The 19,463-nt window shown below is 43.0% G+C and overlaps 1 protein-coding gene across 3 annotated transcripts in view; it reads right to left on the bottom strand.

Moving 5' to 3' along the window:
• LOC146195037 (uncharacterized) overlaps positions 1 to 19,463 on the bottom strand; it is an 82,296-nt gene that overhangs the window by 31,802 nt on the left and 31,031 nt on the right. For all 3 annotated transcript variants that reach the window (XM_084597658.1, XM_084597659.1, XM_084597657.1), the window contains exons 3-5: positions 17,085 to 17,120; positions 8,928 to 8,960; positions 520 to 596 (exon numbers count right to left, since the gene is read on the bottom strand). In XM_084597658.1, the coding sequence (XP_084453784.1) occupies positions 520 to 596; positions 8,928 to 8,960; positions 17,085 to 17,120 (146 nt within the window). The remainder of the gene's footprint in view (positions 1 to 519; positions 597 to 8,927; positions 8,961 to 17,084; positions 17,121 to 19,463) is intronic.

The following is a 19,463-nucleotide window of genomic DNA, read 5'->3' as shown; positions in this document are numbered from 1 at the left end:
ATTGATGCCGACAGCAACCAGTGTGCTCGGTCGTTATCAACAAATAATATCCGCTCTTTTAAGCCACACATATTTTACAACTGCCAAGAAAGTTTTAGGAAAACATGCCGATTGTAAACAAAAACTTGAACTAAAAAGCAGAGGCTCTCGGCTGCAACGATTCAAGGTCAGCTTAGTAACACCTCACACCTCAAACATTGAGAGGTAGCCGCATGTCGACAGTTTGAGTATGACCTCTAGACAAACACTTAACACTTTGCGCCAATAGCTGTATGGAGATGTTTTTCGAGACTGTATCGGCTGAAAGATTTCAAACGAGGTTGATTAGGTTGAACGGAAGGAAGGAACAGTTCAAACGGACGGGGCGTGCGTGTCTGTATCGCCTTTAATCACGTTCCGTCCGTTTCAGTTGTTTTTTCCTTCCGTTCGACATGAACCAACCAGCCCGACAAAGCCCTCTTGATTAAGTTGGGCTTCATATCATAATTTCTTTCTTAGTAATAGCAAATCCGTACTTACTCTATCTGTTTCTCCTCTCAGGTGCAAAATACCATCGCAAGGAGCATTCCCTTTCCCGGTATCGGTAGCAATTATTCCTGCGAATTACAGATAAGCATTTATATCGCTGGCAACTGTTACGCTGTATAATCTTGGAGGAAATTTTATATCTGCTTATGCCATCTATGAACCGGCAACGGCACCAACCTTTCCATTCTTTCTTTCCTTCTTTCCCCTCACCCCTCTGACTATATAATACCCCTTGATCTGGAAATAAACCGTCGTACTTTTGGCCGGGCTACGCTGTCAGATGCATCACTCGGGAGCGGCGTTCCCATTGACTACGCCTTTCCAACAGTGGCGTTCCCATTAACTGCGCCTTTCCAACAATATCCTACAAAGCGAAGGGCATTGTCGTTACCCTCCGTAGTAGCGAACTGCTGCCGGATGGGACTATTTTCTTCTCATTGGAAACAAGTGTCTGCTCACAAAAGAAGAATCATTCGGCTGTTGATTGTCTGCATCGATTATGTTTCTCACAATAACAACAATTTTGGGCGTTTTTATTCTGCGCTCGCTTCACGTATTTTGTATTCAGAGTCGGGGTCCCGTGTCATGCGTCTGGTCTGAATCAGACGCCACATATTGGCGACGAGGATCAGTATCGGAGCCATGTCACTCGGGTGTTTCCCAGCACCGCCCCCTTTCTTGCCTGCACCCGGTGACCCGGCTGTCGTGGAAACGCGTATTCCTGAATTTCCTGGAGGCCATGGGCGGCGATGAACTGAAGCCGAAGCGTTGCAAGGCAATTCTGCTAAACTCGCTCGGGGTTGAAGGCCAGCGAATATTCTACAACATCCTTGCACAAGGAGCAGACGCGACATTGTTTTGTAGTCGAGGACAGATATAACTTTCTTCAGCCTAGACTTACTCTAACAGTCATCCTAAAGGGTGGCAGCTGGTATGCTCGGATAGGCTATAGTGTACTATTCTAGTACATTGTAGATAGGCATTGGTTCGCCCAAAACTAGATGTCATGGTCGAATTAGCAGGCGCTGCGAACCAAGTCCTCGCCATTTATATTGAAGGGTGAAATCCGAACCCACGTTTCAGGACACTTGGGGGTCGACTTGAGCCCTCTCCGCACTGGCCATGCAGGCAGTTTAATACGGCTTGTTTAAAAGGCGGTTTTATAATTTACCTTTCCTAGCTACATGGTTAGCATATATCACGCACCTCCTCAGGAGCGTAGACTGGAGCTAATATGGCCGCGGACTGTTCGGAGAGCGGCTTCTGTGACATCTCTAACATAACAATAATTTTCTGTAGTATTTTCTTAATCTTAACTGGTGAGTTATGTGAGACCTAACACACATATCACACGGCGTAGCTCGTCTGAAAAGCTGGGCAGACAAATGTAATTTGAAATTCATATTGAATGTGGCCCATTGCAATATTTGGTAGAGGCTGAGATATGCCGCACAAAGATCCGCTAGTAGCAATGGGCGGTGCAAAAACAGTTACTCCATCTACTTCCATTATCCACCGCGGTGGATAACGCCGATCGTGCGCTTGCAGAATCTTTACTAGAATTAGCCACCTTTGCGAAGTTTTTAGTTCGGAGCAATATTCCTCCTTTTAGAATCTAATTTGAACATAAGGACTTCTGAGGCGTTCGAAATAGTAGAATTTGCTTTGCTTCCTTCACAACAATTGACAAAACAACCGCGACCTGAATAACAAATAAGAATATCATTGAAATAAACCTATAACCGGCACTTTGAGTAAACTGTCGAATTCCATTGCCTTAAGGCAGCCCGGTCTTTTCATGGCATACATAAGCGGTTGGTTGAGCGCTCCGCATTACCCCACTGTAAAAATAGTTCTAGCCATCAACTTCTGGCTGTTCCACAAATAACCACCTTCCATGAAGCAGCAAAGAATCAACTAAGGGGCAATGCATTGCATCAATATACATTGCGCACATACTGTGGCTGCAGCTGGCAATGGACCATTATTGATTATAGTTTACAAAGTACGCCTGCAGTTAGGAATTGTTCTCAGTACTGAGGCCCGCAGTGTAGAGGACTGCAGCAGTCCACACTGTTTTCTGCAGGTCGTTGTATTTCCTGCCTTGGTAGTACATTTTTGTCCTTCATTTTCAACCTCTACATCCGGTCACGGTATCCTTGTAACTATATTAGAGATACTCGTCAATCTCTCTCTTTTTTATAACTTACCATCGGCGTAGCTCTCCTGAGTAGTGTCTGCAACTCTCTACATAATACGTGACAGAAATGTATTCTATGCGTAGATCTTTATTAAAGAGTATACGATTAATCTTGAATTGTTCTAGACTTGTAATTTGCGCTCACAGCACTTACATGTCAGTTGTGCAGTGCATTTTAATGATAATGCAACCCTAGAAAATATTTTGAAGGAAATTCTTTTTTGACCTTCTTATTGTTGAGTTTACAAGTGAGCGCGCTCTGCTTTTCCATCCGCTTTTATAAATAGCAATTTGTTAATTTCTAGAATGTACACATTAAAGACCTACCTTCTTTGAACACACGAGCCAGTTCTCACGCGTTATATAAGTCAGTGGAAGTACAATATCTATTGGGCAAATACTACAGATACATCGGCCTAGCGCAACAACGCGACCGCTGAGTAACGCCACAATAGATAGTCGCTCAATTTACCCAAATATTACGCAACATGGGGCACATGTGGGGCCCCTCTATATCCTAAATGGGTGTCTAATAGGCTAGTAAAGGGCTAACTGAGCACGATGTTCCCACATCAGGATATGAAGGCTCTTTCTTGGGGAAATTTACCGAATATTCAAAGCAAATATCGTTTCTTTTTGTAAGAAAATACGTGAACTAATATAAACGGTGCTGCCCACAGGTAAGCTGAAGAGATCCCTTGCGGGCCTCAGTAGGGCTAAAAACAATTTCTGTAGTAGCCCAAAAGGACTAATCGAGAAATCGTACGCCGGGACTGTTGGCTTTATGGAGAAAACGTAGGTTACCACAAATTAGGCTGCCCACCACAGAGGTCGATAGGTTGCGCATTGGCTAATGCGGGAATAGAAAGCGTTCATGCACAATTGCTGCCCCCATCGGTCCCTTGTGTGGCACTCTAGGGCTGATGCAACGCAAATGCGGCCATTAAGAAGTTAAAAGATGGGCTATACCTAATGAGTTAACTACTCGTAACCGAGTATATTCCACATGGGTCAAGGAGGGAATGAATAGTGGCCATGCCCACACGTTTGCCCACGCGGTCTATTTTTGGGTACTTGCAGGGAAGTATGACCTATATTTCAGTTCTTTGCAGTAAAAACAAGATGAGCCGTAATGGGGCTGTCGAATGCATCAGTTGTCTCTACACTGGCTGTAGCAAAGCTTAAACCTCCGAAATGCTTCCATCCTATATTTAAGGGTGGTCTTTTATTTATTTATTTATTCCATAATATGCGCGCCGGTATTACCTCTTAAAGAACACTCTCATAACACTTCTAAGCATATTTAACCATTTACCAAAGCATATATTTTTCACTCTGGGAACTGCATCAGTAATGCAGAATTGGGGGTAATATGCAGGAATAAATATAGCGCATTACACCGGCTACATCCGATTTTCGCCTGCGTTATTCTTAATCAACACATAATGTCAAATTGAAGTTTTCCCGTATATATCTAGGGGCAACGTGGTCCAACTAATATTAGTATACCTTCAGGAGCAAACATATGTTCAGTTGCTGTGTATCAAATATAGTTTATAGAAATAGCGCACTGGTGTTCACATTTCATGATTACCGGGACTGTGTCAGTCTAGAAAATGACTCCATATATAAATGAGGGTAGCACGTGAGCCAGTTTAATACGCCCATTGTCGCCTTGGAACACGCTCGGGTAGTATTCGGGTAATGTACGGGTTAATCGTCATGAGATTTAAAGCTTTCTTCCCTTGAAGTTGTCCCGTATGTAAGGAAGTCATCAGGGGTTTTGCTAGGCTGCCCACTTTGACAATCCGGGCCGAAAGTGCGTAGGCTTATTTCGCGGCCCACATGGACACAAATTGTGTCCGATCGCGATATACGAGAGCAGGCCAGGAGCGGCCCTTCTGAGCACGAGGTACAAATTTCTAATGGGGCCCGTATTGGCTGAACGCATGGCAAAAGAACCGACTCCCAATTAATAGACCACTGTTTGCTACATGGACACGGTAGAAGAATCACAATTGCACAGCGCCATTTTCTTTTGTGGTTGGTTGCACTCTTCGAAGCCAGGAAAATGGACTTGTGACTTCCCTTATAACAAAAATGGAGCGGATTCTTGGAAGTGATACAAAACTTCGTAAATATCTTTTGTCTAAAAATAGTGCTTAATAGTTTCCCGGGCATGGTGCTCTCGTGTCGACCGATCATATTTCTTAAAACCCATTTCCACTCAATGCCACGTTGCTGGTCTGAAGGTTGCGCGTCTATATGCAGGCGTCGATAAGCCCCTACAAGCTATCTGCAGTGCCCGGACGGCCAGTGTCAGGATCACTGACGCTGGCCAGGGATGTGTTTGAGTATGCCAGCGCCAAACCGGTCCCTGGAGTTTTCGTTGCACTAGACCAGTCGAACGTCCTCGACTGCATCGAATATGGAAGCCTGTTTGCCGTGCTCCACTTTTTGCCTTCCGAAATGACTTCGTACAGCTCCTGCGGGACATTTACACAGTTTTAGCAGCTAGCCCATACTCATAGGCTGCAGCGACGGCTCTTTTTCGATTGCGCCCCGCCGCCCTCTTCTGGCTCTCTTCGTATCGGCACTCGACCCAGAGCTCCGTAGGCTTGCCTTGGTCAGGCGAAATTGAGCTGTTCCCCTGGGCGGATAGGAAACAATTATCAACTCATCGTATGCCAACATCTGGCTTTCTGTGCGCAACAATTACAGCTTTATTACATTTTTGAACATCTTTGCTTAATATGAAGCTTATCTGAAGCGCAGCTCAACAATAGCAAAAGCAAAGATTTCGGCTTTGATCCGTTTAGGAGCCCCTTAGGGGCTGCCTTGCCGTCTGTGGATCTATTCAAACAAAGTGGTGTTTCTCCCCTCGTCTGAAGCGAAGTTACCTCGCGGGCAATAGGTGTCCTTTCTGAAGCTGCTGAGCTCAGCCTCCTGCGCCAAAATAAGGTTGGTATTTGTAAGACGTAAGCCTCCGCGGTCGCATTTTACATGGCACCTGTCGCGACAATTCCGCGCCGCACAATTCCGCTTTCCTGATTGCGCCTTTGTATTGGACAGCGGGACAGCACTAGTTGCCCAGACCTTGCGACGAACATGGGAGGCCTCAGTCTGCCGTGCATTTTGACGGTGGATCAAGTGATTGCACTGAGGCTCAACGAGAGGCTGTTGAATGATGAATATACACTCGTAACTCCATAATCATGCATTGATTGTGTACATCCTTGCACTGGTTCGCACTCAGGCGTAAACTCCGTCCACTGGCCGACAGGCCTCTCCCTTATTACTGCGTGGTCGAAGTTTTGTAATATGCAATCGATGTCGACCTACCAATGTCGATATAGCCAACCTGTCAGCCATACGTATCAGCGAGCTAGTTGCCCGTTCCATACTTTCAGCGGGCGAACAGCGGAAGGCCACTGTCTGAAATGGCGAGCTTGGGTAGTACGTCGGCTAACCAATTGATGTGAGAGGCTCCGATAGGCTAGGCGCTGGGCGTGCCATGAACGATGGAGTGTTTTACCCAAAAGATCAGTGTGTAAACTGTGTGTCGCCGACAGTTTTTCACACGTGTTTTTCGAATGTGTCTTTGTGAGAACTATGCAACATATTTAATATTGAATGTTAAACGTCCGCGTGAACCGTGGGACTGGGCGCTGCTGCAGCTCCTTTGAGCAATTAGCGCTAACTGTTCTGCTTGTGTTGCAGCATCGCAGGTGTGCCGCTTCATCCCGGTGTACTCCCGTCCATGCAATACACCCCTATTCTCCAATGCCTTGGAGAATTCGCATCTCGTCATCTAAGTGTATCTGTGTTACCGGCTAGAATGAGATGGCAGGACGGCGGTTTTGGTGTCTGGCACACTAGCTTCTTTTTGGGGCACGGAGGCAGGCTCGAGACCCCCTGTGCCTTAGTGACTTGAATGTCCACTAGAATGCCTGTCAAGTTTTTCGTACACGCAAGAGAGTAGTGCTTTGTCATTTGTGGTGTACAATGCTATATGTAATCTGCAATGTGTGCCTTCCTTTTTTGTAATAACTATGCGGACCCCGTGCCCCGGCTACGTGTTACAGCTTGACAATCACAGACCTACGCGCTGTTTATCAGGCTGACCAAGTGATTCCTTTTTGTCTCTACTATCCCTCTTGGTGAATGTTTTGTATTGAGGTATATTTTCATCATATGATTTCGTTACGTTTGTTGAAAATAATTCTATTTGTAGAAAATACAACTCTTCAATACAAATATTGTCAATGCCTACTACTGGCTCAATTAAGTGAATAATAGTCGTTGGGGCATTTCATAGAGTTTCTCACTCTTACCTAGAGGGAAAGCTCTGCTGCCATCTATGGGAGCTTACATGGTGTTTCCAGACGACTAGTTCCGCCACCATGGGCGCTCAAAGCATCATGGGCCGGAGAGCTACCGAGTGCAGAACTACAACTTTTGGCCAAAACTAATGCAAAGATAAACGTTGTTCTACCGTAAATAACGTCCTAACATTTATTATCGTGACTATAAATTGCAAAAAGGGAGAGAAACAGCATGTCAATGTGAGATTTATCCAATATAAGCGATGGCTCGTACTCCTATTGGCTTAGTGTTGAGCAGCACAAAAACCAATATTTCGCACTTAATAGGCACTTTTTAAAAGAAAAAAAAACGTTTTGGAAATATTTATGGTTGTGCAATTACTTAAGAAAGTATTTAGTGGCATTTAGGGAAACAGAAACCGTTTATTGGCGACGTCTGCATTTGCGCCTAAGCTACTATGGCTTTTGCGGTCTGTGTCCGCACCTTGAGATGATGAGGAAAAAAAACATCATAGTAACACCACTCCATGCATCTGAGAAAAACCGACTGTCCTCTAACATGTAGCACACCGGCCCATGATTCTTAGCGCGCCCATGGTGGCTGAAGTGCAGCGCCCTCAGCTTTCCCTCTAGTCAGTGTAAGAACTCTATGGTGCTTTTAGAGCAATTGTTGAGTTTACAAAGACAATGGAACAGTTTCCATTTGCATGAATAAATAATTCGTATACAGAATATGCACTTTTGTAATGCTCAGCATGCTGTACATTATCCAAAATGTCTAATTTTCAAGAACTTGTAAAATGTCCATTTAGACACACGAAGTCGAATCGCTGGAGTCCAAATACGTTTTTTTTTTAATTTCCAGGCAATGCGCGCTAATTGAAAATACATCAATTGTATTGCCAAAGGTGCTTTCTAAAACTTGTTATAGAGGATGTATAATTAGTTGATCAAATAGGCGTAAAATATGTGCCAGGGCGCAATAAATAAATAAAGCTTTATATTTATTTTCTGAGACACTAATATATATTTAAGTGACACAAATCTCCCTCCTTTATTAGCCTATGCTATAATAGGTGGTGATTTCTGAAATTGAATTTTGATTTCACTAGACTCAAAAATAGTCTTGATGGCTTCATGCCGCTGGTAAATCTTAGTGGACCTCTGAACGAAGCATTGATTAACTGAACACGCGATTAATGGGCACGATACGAAATGAACGCCGCATATCCCCAGCCATACAAGTATAATTTAGTCCCAGCTTGTAAGAAACTCGATAAAATTATTTCCGCGATCTTCCCATTAATATTGTAGAAGAAGGATCGCTGACACCATTGCAGTACAAAGGGCGTAATCTTGAAAATGTCCTTCCTCTAAGCGCTCAGTCTCACCTTTAAAAAACTAACTTTACGGCATAGACACATCTATGAAGTAAAAGCTGGAAGAACACAGTGCTCAAAATCCTCGATGAACTAATGACACATTGCACTGCGTGTCCCAACTTCGCCTCTTGGACAGTGGATAACTAGTGCTTTTCTTGGTTTCCTAACTCCAAAGCATACATTTTTTTCATACTATATTTCTTTTGCCTTCTTTTGCTATAATCTAAACCATTTTTGTGAGAGTCGCCAGAAAATGTAAGGGAATTGGCATATGTTTTTTGACCCCCGCTCTGTGTCAAAACTGTCGCTCTATGGTATCCGTTTGCGAGATTCGCTTTCGATATGCTCGTTGAGTAGGTGTGAATTTTAAACTCAAAATGAGTAATCGCTGTAGATTTACCTATATTCTTTTTTTATATATAAAATGAAGTTAAAATTCAGGACACTTTGTATGCATTTCGTATTTGTCCTGAGAATACTAGGAACACTTACCTATGTATGTCTCGTTAGTATAATCATCATATTCTGCAATATTGAGAAAAAGAATTGTAATTGCCCTTTGATGTAAATTGAAGCAGTGAGTACACACACCTCAATGTGATATAACGCGGCACCGTTTAAGCAGTATTGTGCGGCTTCCCATTCACCGGTAGCTGCATGTCAATAATGAAGACGGCGCAAGTTGGCTGGGACAGTCCAAGTGCTCTACACTCTACACTCCCGATACGTACGTGGTGGACATGCCTCGTTGTCCATCGCGGGAATTGGACCTTCACCATCTGGCGTCATCTACGATAGTATCCTTCTGATATCGACATTTGTGACATATCTATTCCGGGCGAGCTGGGGCTCCCCAAGTTGGCACTGCACCAGACTCAGCGGTCTATAGCCGATTAGAACGTGGTAGGTTATATGAGCCTGCAAATGCTGGAGCAGTGTAAAAATCGGTAGCAACAGGGAGCCAAGAACGGGCATGTCGCAACAGGCGACGTCAGGAGAATATAATTACAAAAGTGCATAGCTGGACAAGCATTCTGTGGTTAATGTTACTGCTCTCTGTCGTCATGCATGTCAAACCACTCTGGAAAGTTTGGCTACGGCACAGGGCGTATGGTTGTATGTAAAAAATCGTTTCTATTGGCACAATGATACCGCTTGCGTTCCTTTTGCAGATGAGAAAAGTGTTCGAGTATTGAAGACTCTTGAAACTTTTTTTTTTCGTACAAGGGGCCGCCGCGCCTACCAATTACTGTTTTAGTTTATAATATCTCATTGGCCATTAGAAGAGCTTTTCTGGTCCCAAAGTACCGAGAACTGCTAGAGAGTTAGCAGATGTAGCATCGGACTTTATAGATAGTAAACACATTCTTGGTAGACATAGGCAAGAACGTGGACGCCCTTGAAAACCTTAAAAGCAAGAGTAAGGCTTGTTATCAACAAATAACATTTATGAAGCAAGTCAAGGAGGTCTTACGAAAGAAATGAGGACCGAAATATTGCATTAAACAATTCATAACAAAAGTCTTGAAGTATCACCTAAAGAATCAAATATGAGATGGTAAGCAAAAAAATCAGCCTTTAATGCCGGCCTCAAAATAAAGTAAAACCCATCCTATGGTGAGTGCGCTCGGTCCCCAGTTCATTACTTTACGCAAAAGCAATGCAGAAAGCAACCAAAAATACAAAACGACAATACTGTAGTTGACACTGTTAAATAAAAAACGGTTTCCTCGTCTATTCTTATTATGGGAATAAATTCTGGTTTCTTTTTCTCCTTAAGAAAAAATTCCGCCAACACTGCCTCTGCTCCACTGGGAGCTTTAATCAGTACCATCTCATTCATGGGGTTTGCAAGACTACTGCAATTTACAAGCATCTTTGCGGTATCAGGTTTAGTCGTTCCTTATGTGAGTTATTTATTTCACAATCGTGTGCAGCACAGCACCGGAGAATACTCTGACAGCAAGCGGAAGCCCTGCGACAAATGCTTCGGTCGTAATGGCGTTCTGGCTCGAATGAAAAAAAAAATTTTTTACTAACGTTTAACCGAGTTATACATGCGAAAGCATGGTTCAGCTCGGTTTAGCTGTTGGTAGGTATTTGTTTACTTTTGCTCTGAATTTAGATTGGTTATGCTCTAGGATATGAACACATTAGGCAGCTTGGTCAGATTCATGGTGTCTTTTATGCAATTCCTAATCGACCCATCGGACACAGCGTGGTTTTTCGGCCAAGATAATATAAGATTCCGGCTCACTCGGCATCCTGATGTGGTCTGACAGAACGTAGGAATTATCCAGTGTACGTATGCAGAAAACCATTGCTCGTAGCAAATTGTAATTTTATATTTTTTTTATGGTTACATTTAGTTTTTATTTTATTCTTTTATTCACACACACGCATATATATATATATATATATATATATATATATATATATATATATATATATATATATATATATATATATTGTTTTATGCGATCTGTTATTAATAACCTTCGTCATTATCTATCATCTTTATTTACACTACTAATGGGTTCATTAGTAATCAGCCTACAATAAAGGAAAGGCTCGGTATCTGTCGCACTCTCTCTGGACACCGGATTATATATTGATAACTGGTTTACAGGGAACAAAAAGACGCAGTATTTGTGCCGCACATCCTCAAGGCCAGGTTAGACCTCGTGAAATAGTGCATTCGAGCTAAAATCTATGGAGTAACAATAACCTCATACAAACTTACGCTCATTCAAACTCATACAAATGTCATACAACCTGATATATTTCTCATACTTAATTAAATTTGCATGAGAGGGTATAGAGTTGTACGTGTTTAATTTGAGAACACATGTATGCAGTTATCATCATAGCTTTTCCGCTAAGAAAAGCTGTCCGGAAGGCATGTTTGGAAGGGTAAAGGCAATCGGTTTGAATACCACACATTTTGGGCTTCCTCTCAGTAATTTCATTCAGCGGAGCTTGTAAGTTCATTCAAGATTACTTCGAACATTCTGCGCCAAATGGCAAGCCTTTAAAACACAATAAGAGCCATCTACTATGTAGGTTGGCTACTAATATCGAGAATTACAAACACATTCAGTATATCCGAAATTTTTGTTCGTTATATCATGTATTCAGTAATATGACGTGTACATCTCAGCGAAGCAAGTCACTTACACCACAGGAGATCCAATAATGGAAACAATTCGGCCGTAAACCGTGCCGTAGTTAACTCTTTGCTTGCCTCGGCTTGTCCTCTTACCAGAATCTCGTGCTAGCCGAAGGTGGTTATTTCAATAACACAAATGTTCCAGTTCTGTAGTGCTTCTGGATACAGCTGTACCGAAGTGCTTATTACCACCCCTTGCAGTAAACATTCGTGAATGTGTTGTCTTGTGTTGTTAACTATTCTTGACTATTTCAATACAGCAACGTAACTGTTCTGCTCTAGTCGTCTGATTTGAAGGACATATCACCTCTTGCATGTGATGTTACTAACGTCCCGGCAGTGAATTTTCGTTTAATAATTATGTAACTATACTGCCTATCTCGCAGTATATTATAGCAGGAAAAACACACAAATAAATCATACAAACTGGAACACTAATGTGAATAAAAAAGGAGGAAATACCGCATACAAGGCCGTGTTATTTATGGCACTTCAATATCAACATGAACAGCGAATAATATTAATTACATGTATAAAGTAGGTGCCAAAGCCAGGTAAAACAGAGCGAGATAAATGCAACAATTTTAAGCTAACAGACAGCAGGACAGAAAATAATGCATGGTTTAATTTAAAAAGTGTAAACGACTGCATTTAGAACAATTTAAAGCAATCCTACTCTTTGTACCATGCTATTTATGTTACGGCCATATAACCATTCCATTTGGGCTCTCGGCTTCCCGTACGTAACACACGCATACAATACCGCAGCGCAGGCCTGCCACTGGCTTCTCTAGTTTCTCCTCTGTACCCAAACAGCCGACTCACTCGTGAATTAAAATTAGTCCCACAAAAAATCTCCGCCACAGTAACCACCGTACGAGAGCGCACTTCTTGTCTGGCACTCTTGTGTTGCTGTCAATGCCCTGCAATAATTCCCTGCCAAGCTTTGTGGCCACTGCAATGACTTCGAGCGTATCTTTTCTTTTAATTACGTTGTCGAACCTCTGATGCCGCCTCTTGATCTAAAGCGGCGTGGCCGCGAGGTTTTTCACGTCCAGCGCATTAGGCAATACTACGAATCCGCTCTTTCCTACGCCGTAAGCGGCCAGGCTGGCTCCTCTCCTTCCCGGTGGCGATTGCAAAGATTAGAACATACAGCTGGGCCATTCACATCAGCGGAACTGCAATCATTTTCTGCATGTAGACGCGGATGTTGCTGCTGCTCTGTATCCAGAGCACTTTCACGACCCCTGTTTAGAGTATATATAGCGAGATATTGAAGAAAACATTTAAATTTGTTTATTGACCTGGCACTGAAAAAATGATTGACTCATAAACACACAATTTTGTCTTTAGGGTACAATACAAATACCTAATTCCAGTCCTAATCTGTTACTTCTAATTTTTGGCTCAATGAAGTTTTATATCCTCGTGTATTGGTGCGCGCATATTGTTTAACGAAATACTGTTTGTTGTTTGTCCAGAGGTGTTGTACGCATAATAGCCGTTTCTGACAAGATATTACGTAATTAAATATTTAGCTCCTTATCAGACTCCACTTGTCTGCGGCCCAATAGCTTCTAATTGGCATTCAGCGGCACAATGTGCTTGAGCTGGTGAAAATGAAAATAAAAAAAATCTAGATCAACACTAGCCAAATCAACAACATATTGAAGAGTTCGTTTCAAAATCTTAAGAAACTCCGAATGCGCCCAGAAAAAGAACAAGGGGGAACTAAAAGAAAGCCAAAAAAAGCACTGTCTTTATTATTTAGGAATTCCACCATACTACAAATGTATTAAACCTATGGTCTGCAGTACAATAATTCGGAACAGGTTTCGGAACAGTTATATTGACAAAAAAGTCCGAAATTATATCCTTACATCGAGCGCATCGTGTGCAGTCAGCAGTGCCGCACGTTTCTTCATTATTCTGTCGCAAGGCAAGCTTCATTATTAGAAAGTATTTCTTTGCGACCAGTGTCCTCTGAAATGTGTCGTTCTTGGCTCTCCAGAATTCGAAAAAGAAAATTGTTCCTGCCTCCTGTGCATTATGTGGATTATTACGTGCCTAACTACTGTATATATATATATATATATACGCTGGCGGTAACACAGGACGTTCCAAGTCCACCGCTATGGTTGAGGGTGGCGGGCGTTGGTGAACGCTCTCAAAGTTCGTATACAGGCAACATTAATACCCAAGAAAGTAGCAGGCGGGACAGTGGCCGTTGTAGCACAGTTGGAAGAGCAGCGGACGCGATATTCGGAGGTCGTAGATTCGGTTAACACCATCGGTACGTTGTTTTTCCTTCTACTTTGCGTTTAATTATCTTTCTCCTAAACAGATTACATTACTAATTTATGTAATTATTGAAGTAAAAATAAAAAAAAAAGATAAAGTAGAATCTCCAATGCCTTTCCTGGGCTTCACTGACTGTTGGCTTCTTCTTTCATGTATTATAATGAGCACCCTCATTTCCCCTTCACGTATCTGCTTGTAGGTTACGGGGTCTCGGTTCTGGCAGTCTTGAAGTCATAGGTAGCGTAAGAGGCTTCTAGCACAGCTTTCGCCCTCGACTTGATCACGTTCTACGTGACGCTGGTGGTAACACAGGAGCTACCGCGTCCACCGCTACGGTTGAGGGTGGGGCTGGCTTCCCCCAATGCTTTCCTTGGATTCTTCCTTCACACACGCACAAACACACACACACACACACACATATATATATATATATATATATATATATATATATGTGTGTGTGTGTGTGTCTGTATATATATATATATATATATATATATATATATATATATATATATATATATATATTAATATAAAGTAGAAGAAAAAACAACGTGCAGATGGTGGGAACTAAACCCACGACCTCCGAATATCGCGTCCGGTGATCTTCCAACTGAGCTACATCGCCCGCTGTCCCACCTGCTACTGTCTTGGGTATTAATGTTGTTTGCGTACGAACCTTGCGAGTGTTCACAAGCGCCACCCTTAAACACAGCGACGGACGTGGAACGTCCTGTGTTAACGCCAGCGTCACGTAGAACGTGATCAAGAGCGAGGATGAAAGCTGTGCTAGAACCCTCTTACGCTACCTATGGCTTCAAGATTGCCAGAACCGAGACCCCCGAGAGCTACAAGCAGATAAGAGAAAATAGAGAAGAAAGAAAAAGAAGAGGGAGAGAAAGACGCGCGCCGCAATAACAGCCGTCGTCCACCACCGAAGCGGTGGCGGGTGCAATGACGGCCTACAACAGATAAACATTCGGTGGCAGGCCAGCCCAAATGAAGGGGATATGAGGGTGCGCGTTATAATACACGAAAGAAAGAAGCCAACAAAAGGCGGGGCCAAGGAAAGCATTGGGGAATGTACTTTATGTCTTTTTTTATTTTTAGTTCGATAATGACATAAATTAGTAATGTAATCTGCTTAGGGGAAAGATAAACAAAGTAGAAGAAAAACAACGTGCCGATGGTAAGAACCGTACCCACGAACTCCGAATATCGCGTCCGGTGCTCTTCCATCTGAGCTACATTGGCCGCTGTCCCCCCTGCTACTTTCTTCGGTATGTATGTTGTAAACATATATATATATATATATATATATATATATATATATATATATATATATATATATATATATATATATATATATATATATTGTCACGTAGTGGTGACAAGGCCGTACACGCCAAAAGAAAACACAGGCGTGATAGTACTGAAATAACTCTTTATTGGGGCTGACTTGCGCCCGCAAAAGAACTAAGCAAATCGGCGGCGGCGACAGCAACAAACGTGCTCGTCGGTCGTCGGGCAAAGAATGCCCGTCACACTCGTCAAAGCTCAATTTAAAGGCTGCACAGAACAATCTAGATAACGTCGCAAACAGCTACTAGCACGGGCTGGAACATTGTGGAAAGACACCCGAGTGGCCGGAACCTTCGAGACAGATCTCGGTGCATCTTTCGCTACAACAAAACTGATAAAGGTGTGATTCGCGACATCGATCATTGACAAACAAAGATTACGGAACTGATACGCGGTCCAGAATCAGTCCTGTATGCCGGCGGCTGTTAAAAAAAAGAACAAATACTGTTTTGAAGGTTTCACGGCAATATATACCGGGTGTCCCCGCTAACTTGAACCAAGGGTTACAAAATAATATATTTAAGGTAGGTCAGTGAAACCAATTGCATACAACTGCCAGCCTGTTTGCGCACTACAGGCAATTTTTTGTTTTGCATTTACTTAATTAGCTAATTATGTTAATTTTTCTAATTTATTAAATATCGACTTTAGACCACACATGTGAATTGGAAAGTTGTAGATCACCTTCAGAAACCCCCATTCCATCAACTGCGATAAAGAAAATCTCACGTGTATCTTTTTTTCCGGGCTCAGAAGAAAGCCCGCGAAATACAAATAATACCACGTGACTAGCGCATTTGTGCGCCGCGATTGTGGTGCTCTCAGTCGTGGTTTGAGCGAACGACATAAGCTGCGGCCGTGACCCGATGGTCCCGTTGCAGCGGCAGGCAGAAATGTTGGCGATGGTTCGAGCGAGCTCGAGCTCGCCCGTCGCCACCGCGATTTTGGCCAGGCCTGCGCACCGCAGCAGCCTACATCACGACAGGGGGATGGCGATAAAGAACCGGCAAAAGAAGGTGCAGTGCTAATTTTAGTCGAGTCACATGATGTCATCTCGCCCCTTTACCCAATCCTTTATGCGCAGATTCAGTGGCTGATACCTTATCGCTCATTCGTTTGTCGTGACGTTTGCTAAGGGGAGTGAAGGAGGCCTTGTTAGAATGTCGGTGGTGTCGGCTCGCCGCTCTCGCTGCTACTGCACCGTCACGTGGGCCGGCTGCCTGACGCGGGCGAAGAAGCCATCGCAGGCATATCGGCCTGCCGCTTTAACGGGGCCAAGAAGACACGGCCGCAGCTGGTTTCGTTCGCTCAAACCACGACTGAGAGCACCACAATCGCGGCGCACAAATGCACTAGTCACGTGGTATTATTTGTATTTCGCGGGCTTTCTTCTGAGCCCGGAAAAAAAGATACACGTGAGACTTTCTTTATCGCAATTAATGAAATGGGGGTTTCTGAAGGTGCTCTACAACTTTCCAATTTACATGTTTGGTCTAAAGTCGATATTTAATAAATTAGATAAATTAACATAATTAGCTAATTAAGTAATTGCAAAACAAAAAATTGTCTGTAGCGCGCAAGGAGGCTGGCAGTTGAATGCAATTGGTTTCACTGACCTACCTCAAATATATTATTCTGTACCCCTTGGTTCAAGTTAGCTGGGACACCCGGTATATATATATATATATATATATATATATATATATATATATATATATATATATATATATATATATATATATATTGCAATGCAAAAGCTCCGCAGAAAACGTTCAAGAAAAGTCCCACAATTTTTGTTGTTCCAATGAAAGGCTTACCGATATCCGAGGGAGAACCTTGGCCAAAAACAACATCTGAAATGTAGCACAAACAGGTGTCACATATTGATAGCTTGCTACAGGTACCCTGAGTCGAGGGCGCGATAGCGAACGACAAAAGCGAACAACTTGAATGAAAGTTTGCCTTTGGAAAACATCTTTACATGCATATCAGTTAAGAGATTTACAGAAATGTAAAATCTTTATTTATAATATATTAGATGTAATTTTGCTGCACTGAAATATTTCTTCAGTTCTGAAAATATTTGGAAAGCCATCCTCCTACTAGCGGGAAAACGGACAACGCATGACGTTTTCCGCGCACCGCTTTCCACAGTAGCCACTGTTTTTTTTTTCCAGCAGGCTAGCTTGTTTGCCGTCCCCCGGAGGGATCCAGCCAATCGAAGCCGACCGCACACAGTGATGTCAGTCCAAGTTCAGTGACCCACCGGAGGTGGCTGCGCGAGAGACGAGAACATTGCTGGTGTCTGTTGAGTAACCTCTTCTCCCTTTGCTCTTTCTCCACACCTTCTCTCTTAAAGACGCGAGTAGCAATCGGGAAAATATTCGGCAGGATGAGCGGCAAGTTGATGGCGAGAGCAAAGTGCGCGCTTACCTTTCTTCCGCAGTGTCAAGAGACTGCCCTTCTCCCTCCGCTCGCCTTTTCTCTCTACATTGCACAACAAATTCTATGGGAAAAGGCGCATAGTGTGCGCGTCATGCCGAGAATCTATGAGGAAGCGGCGCCGTCAACGCTACACCGCAACGAGATCTTTCCAGCTTGTGTTAGACAAGTTCAACCTGGACCTGAAGTTATGTTATTTTCTTTCTCATATCCATTAAAGAACTAAAGCTTGTATGTATTATTTCTCAGGAGGAGAGTGATAGTGCGTAAAGAATACCACCTATTTATACTACGAAGAGAAGAAAAATGCCACAAGAATACATAAATATCACGAACGAACACAAAATAGCAGCCGAGAAAACTGCGTATCATATCAAGTAGGGTGAACTGCTAGACAAGTGAAAATGCTCTTCGTATTGCATAAAATGCTGAACCACAGTTGTTTAGACGCCATGCGAAATAATTAATCAACCAAACCTATAGGAACCTAATGTTTTCTTTTCCATGCAAAGCTGCCAACAAGATTTTACGTTAAGGACAGTTGTCACTGAGATGGGTACAAACCCCACAGTCATTTTAATAGCCTCCAGAAGCACGATTTTTATACTAATGAAGTTCCTTGATTGTATTCAGATACCGAAGTCATGTACTTCGCGACCCTTTGCCTTTTTATAAACATAATAGAGATTTCTAATCATTGACACATGTAGGTATTTGTAGGTATTTTGAAGGTAATCAGGGACGGCTTGAAAAATGGAAGTTGTTCTTAATATCCATAATGTGTAACTCCTGAGCGCCGAAAACGTCCTCACTCTTTTGGAGTTCAGTTGAACTGAGCGGTAAACGAACCCTAATGTCATGATTTTCGCCAAATATTTGAAATCCACCTGACGTCACCCTTCTAAAGTTCCTATGCAACCTATATTGGAAAGCTATCGACAAACGAATGACGGAATTTTATCAGCGTAAGTACCGCATGATCGCGCTTATTTCACATCCTAGCAAGGCGATGTTAGAAATCTTCCAAGGTGGCCTGCAGCAGTATGTGGATCGGGAGCTTCCGGACGCGCAAGCTGGGTTTTGCAAGGGCAGAGCAACTAGAGACCAGAATGCCAACCTTCACTGGATCATGGAAAAAGCAAGAGACTGTCAGAAACCCATCTACTTCTGCTTTATTAATTATGCGAAAGCGTTTGACTGCGTAGATCACAGCAGATTGTGGCAAGCTCTCCAAGAGATGGGAGTTCCAATTCACCTCATCTGTCTCCTCAGGAACCTGTATGAAGGGCAAGAGGCCACAGTCAGACTTGGGCATGGTCTTACTGATTGGTTTTCGATTGAGAAAGGAGTGAGATAAGGCTGCATACTGTCGCCCTGCCTATTTAACCTATATGCTGAGTGCATCATGAGGAAGGCCAGTCTGGACGAGTCTTCAGCTGGAGTGAAGATTGCTGGGAAACGTATGAACAACCTTAGATATGCGGATGATACCACTTTAATGGCAGAAAAGGAAGTGGAACTTAAGAGACTTCTTATGCGCGTGCAAGAAGAGAGTGAGAAGTTTGGGCTTACACTGAACATTAATAAGACAAAGATCATGGCGTCTTGCCCTATCAAGTACTGGAGCATGAAGGGACAAGAAGTGGAAGCTGCGACAGATTCTCTATTCTTGGGCTCCAAGATTACCCCGGAAGGAGACTGCAACCATGAAATTAGGAGACGCCTGCTTCTGGGAAAGACAACCATGGCTAGCC

The sequence above is a fragment of the Amblyomma maculatum genome, chromosome 3, assembly GCF_055883805.1.
Source record: "Amblyomma maculatum isolate TAMU_Amacu chromosome 3, ASM5588380v1, whole genome shotgun sequence".
NCBI lineage: Eukaryota > Metazoa > Arthropoda > Arachnida > Ixodida > Ixodidae > Amblyomma > Amblyomma maculatum.
The sequence above is the reverse complement of the archived record's forward strand: the minus strand, read 5'-3'. Positions and strand labels throughout refer to the sequence as shown.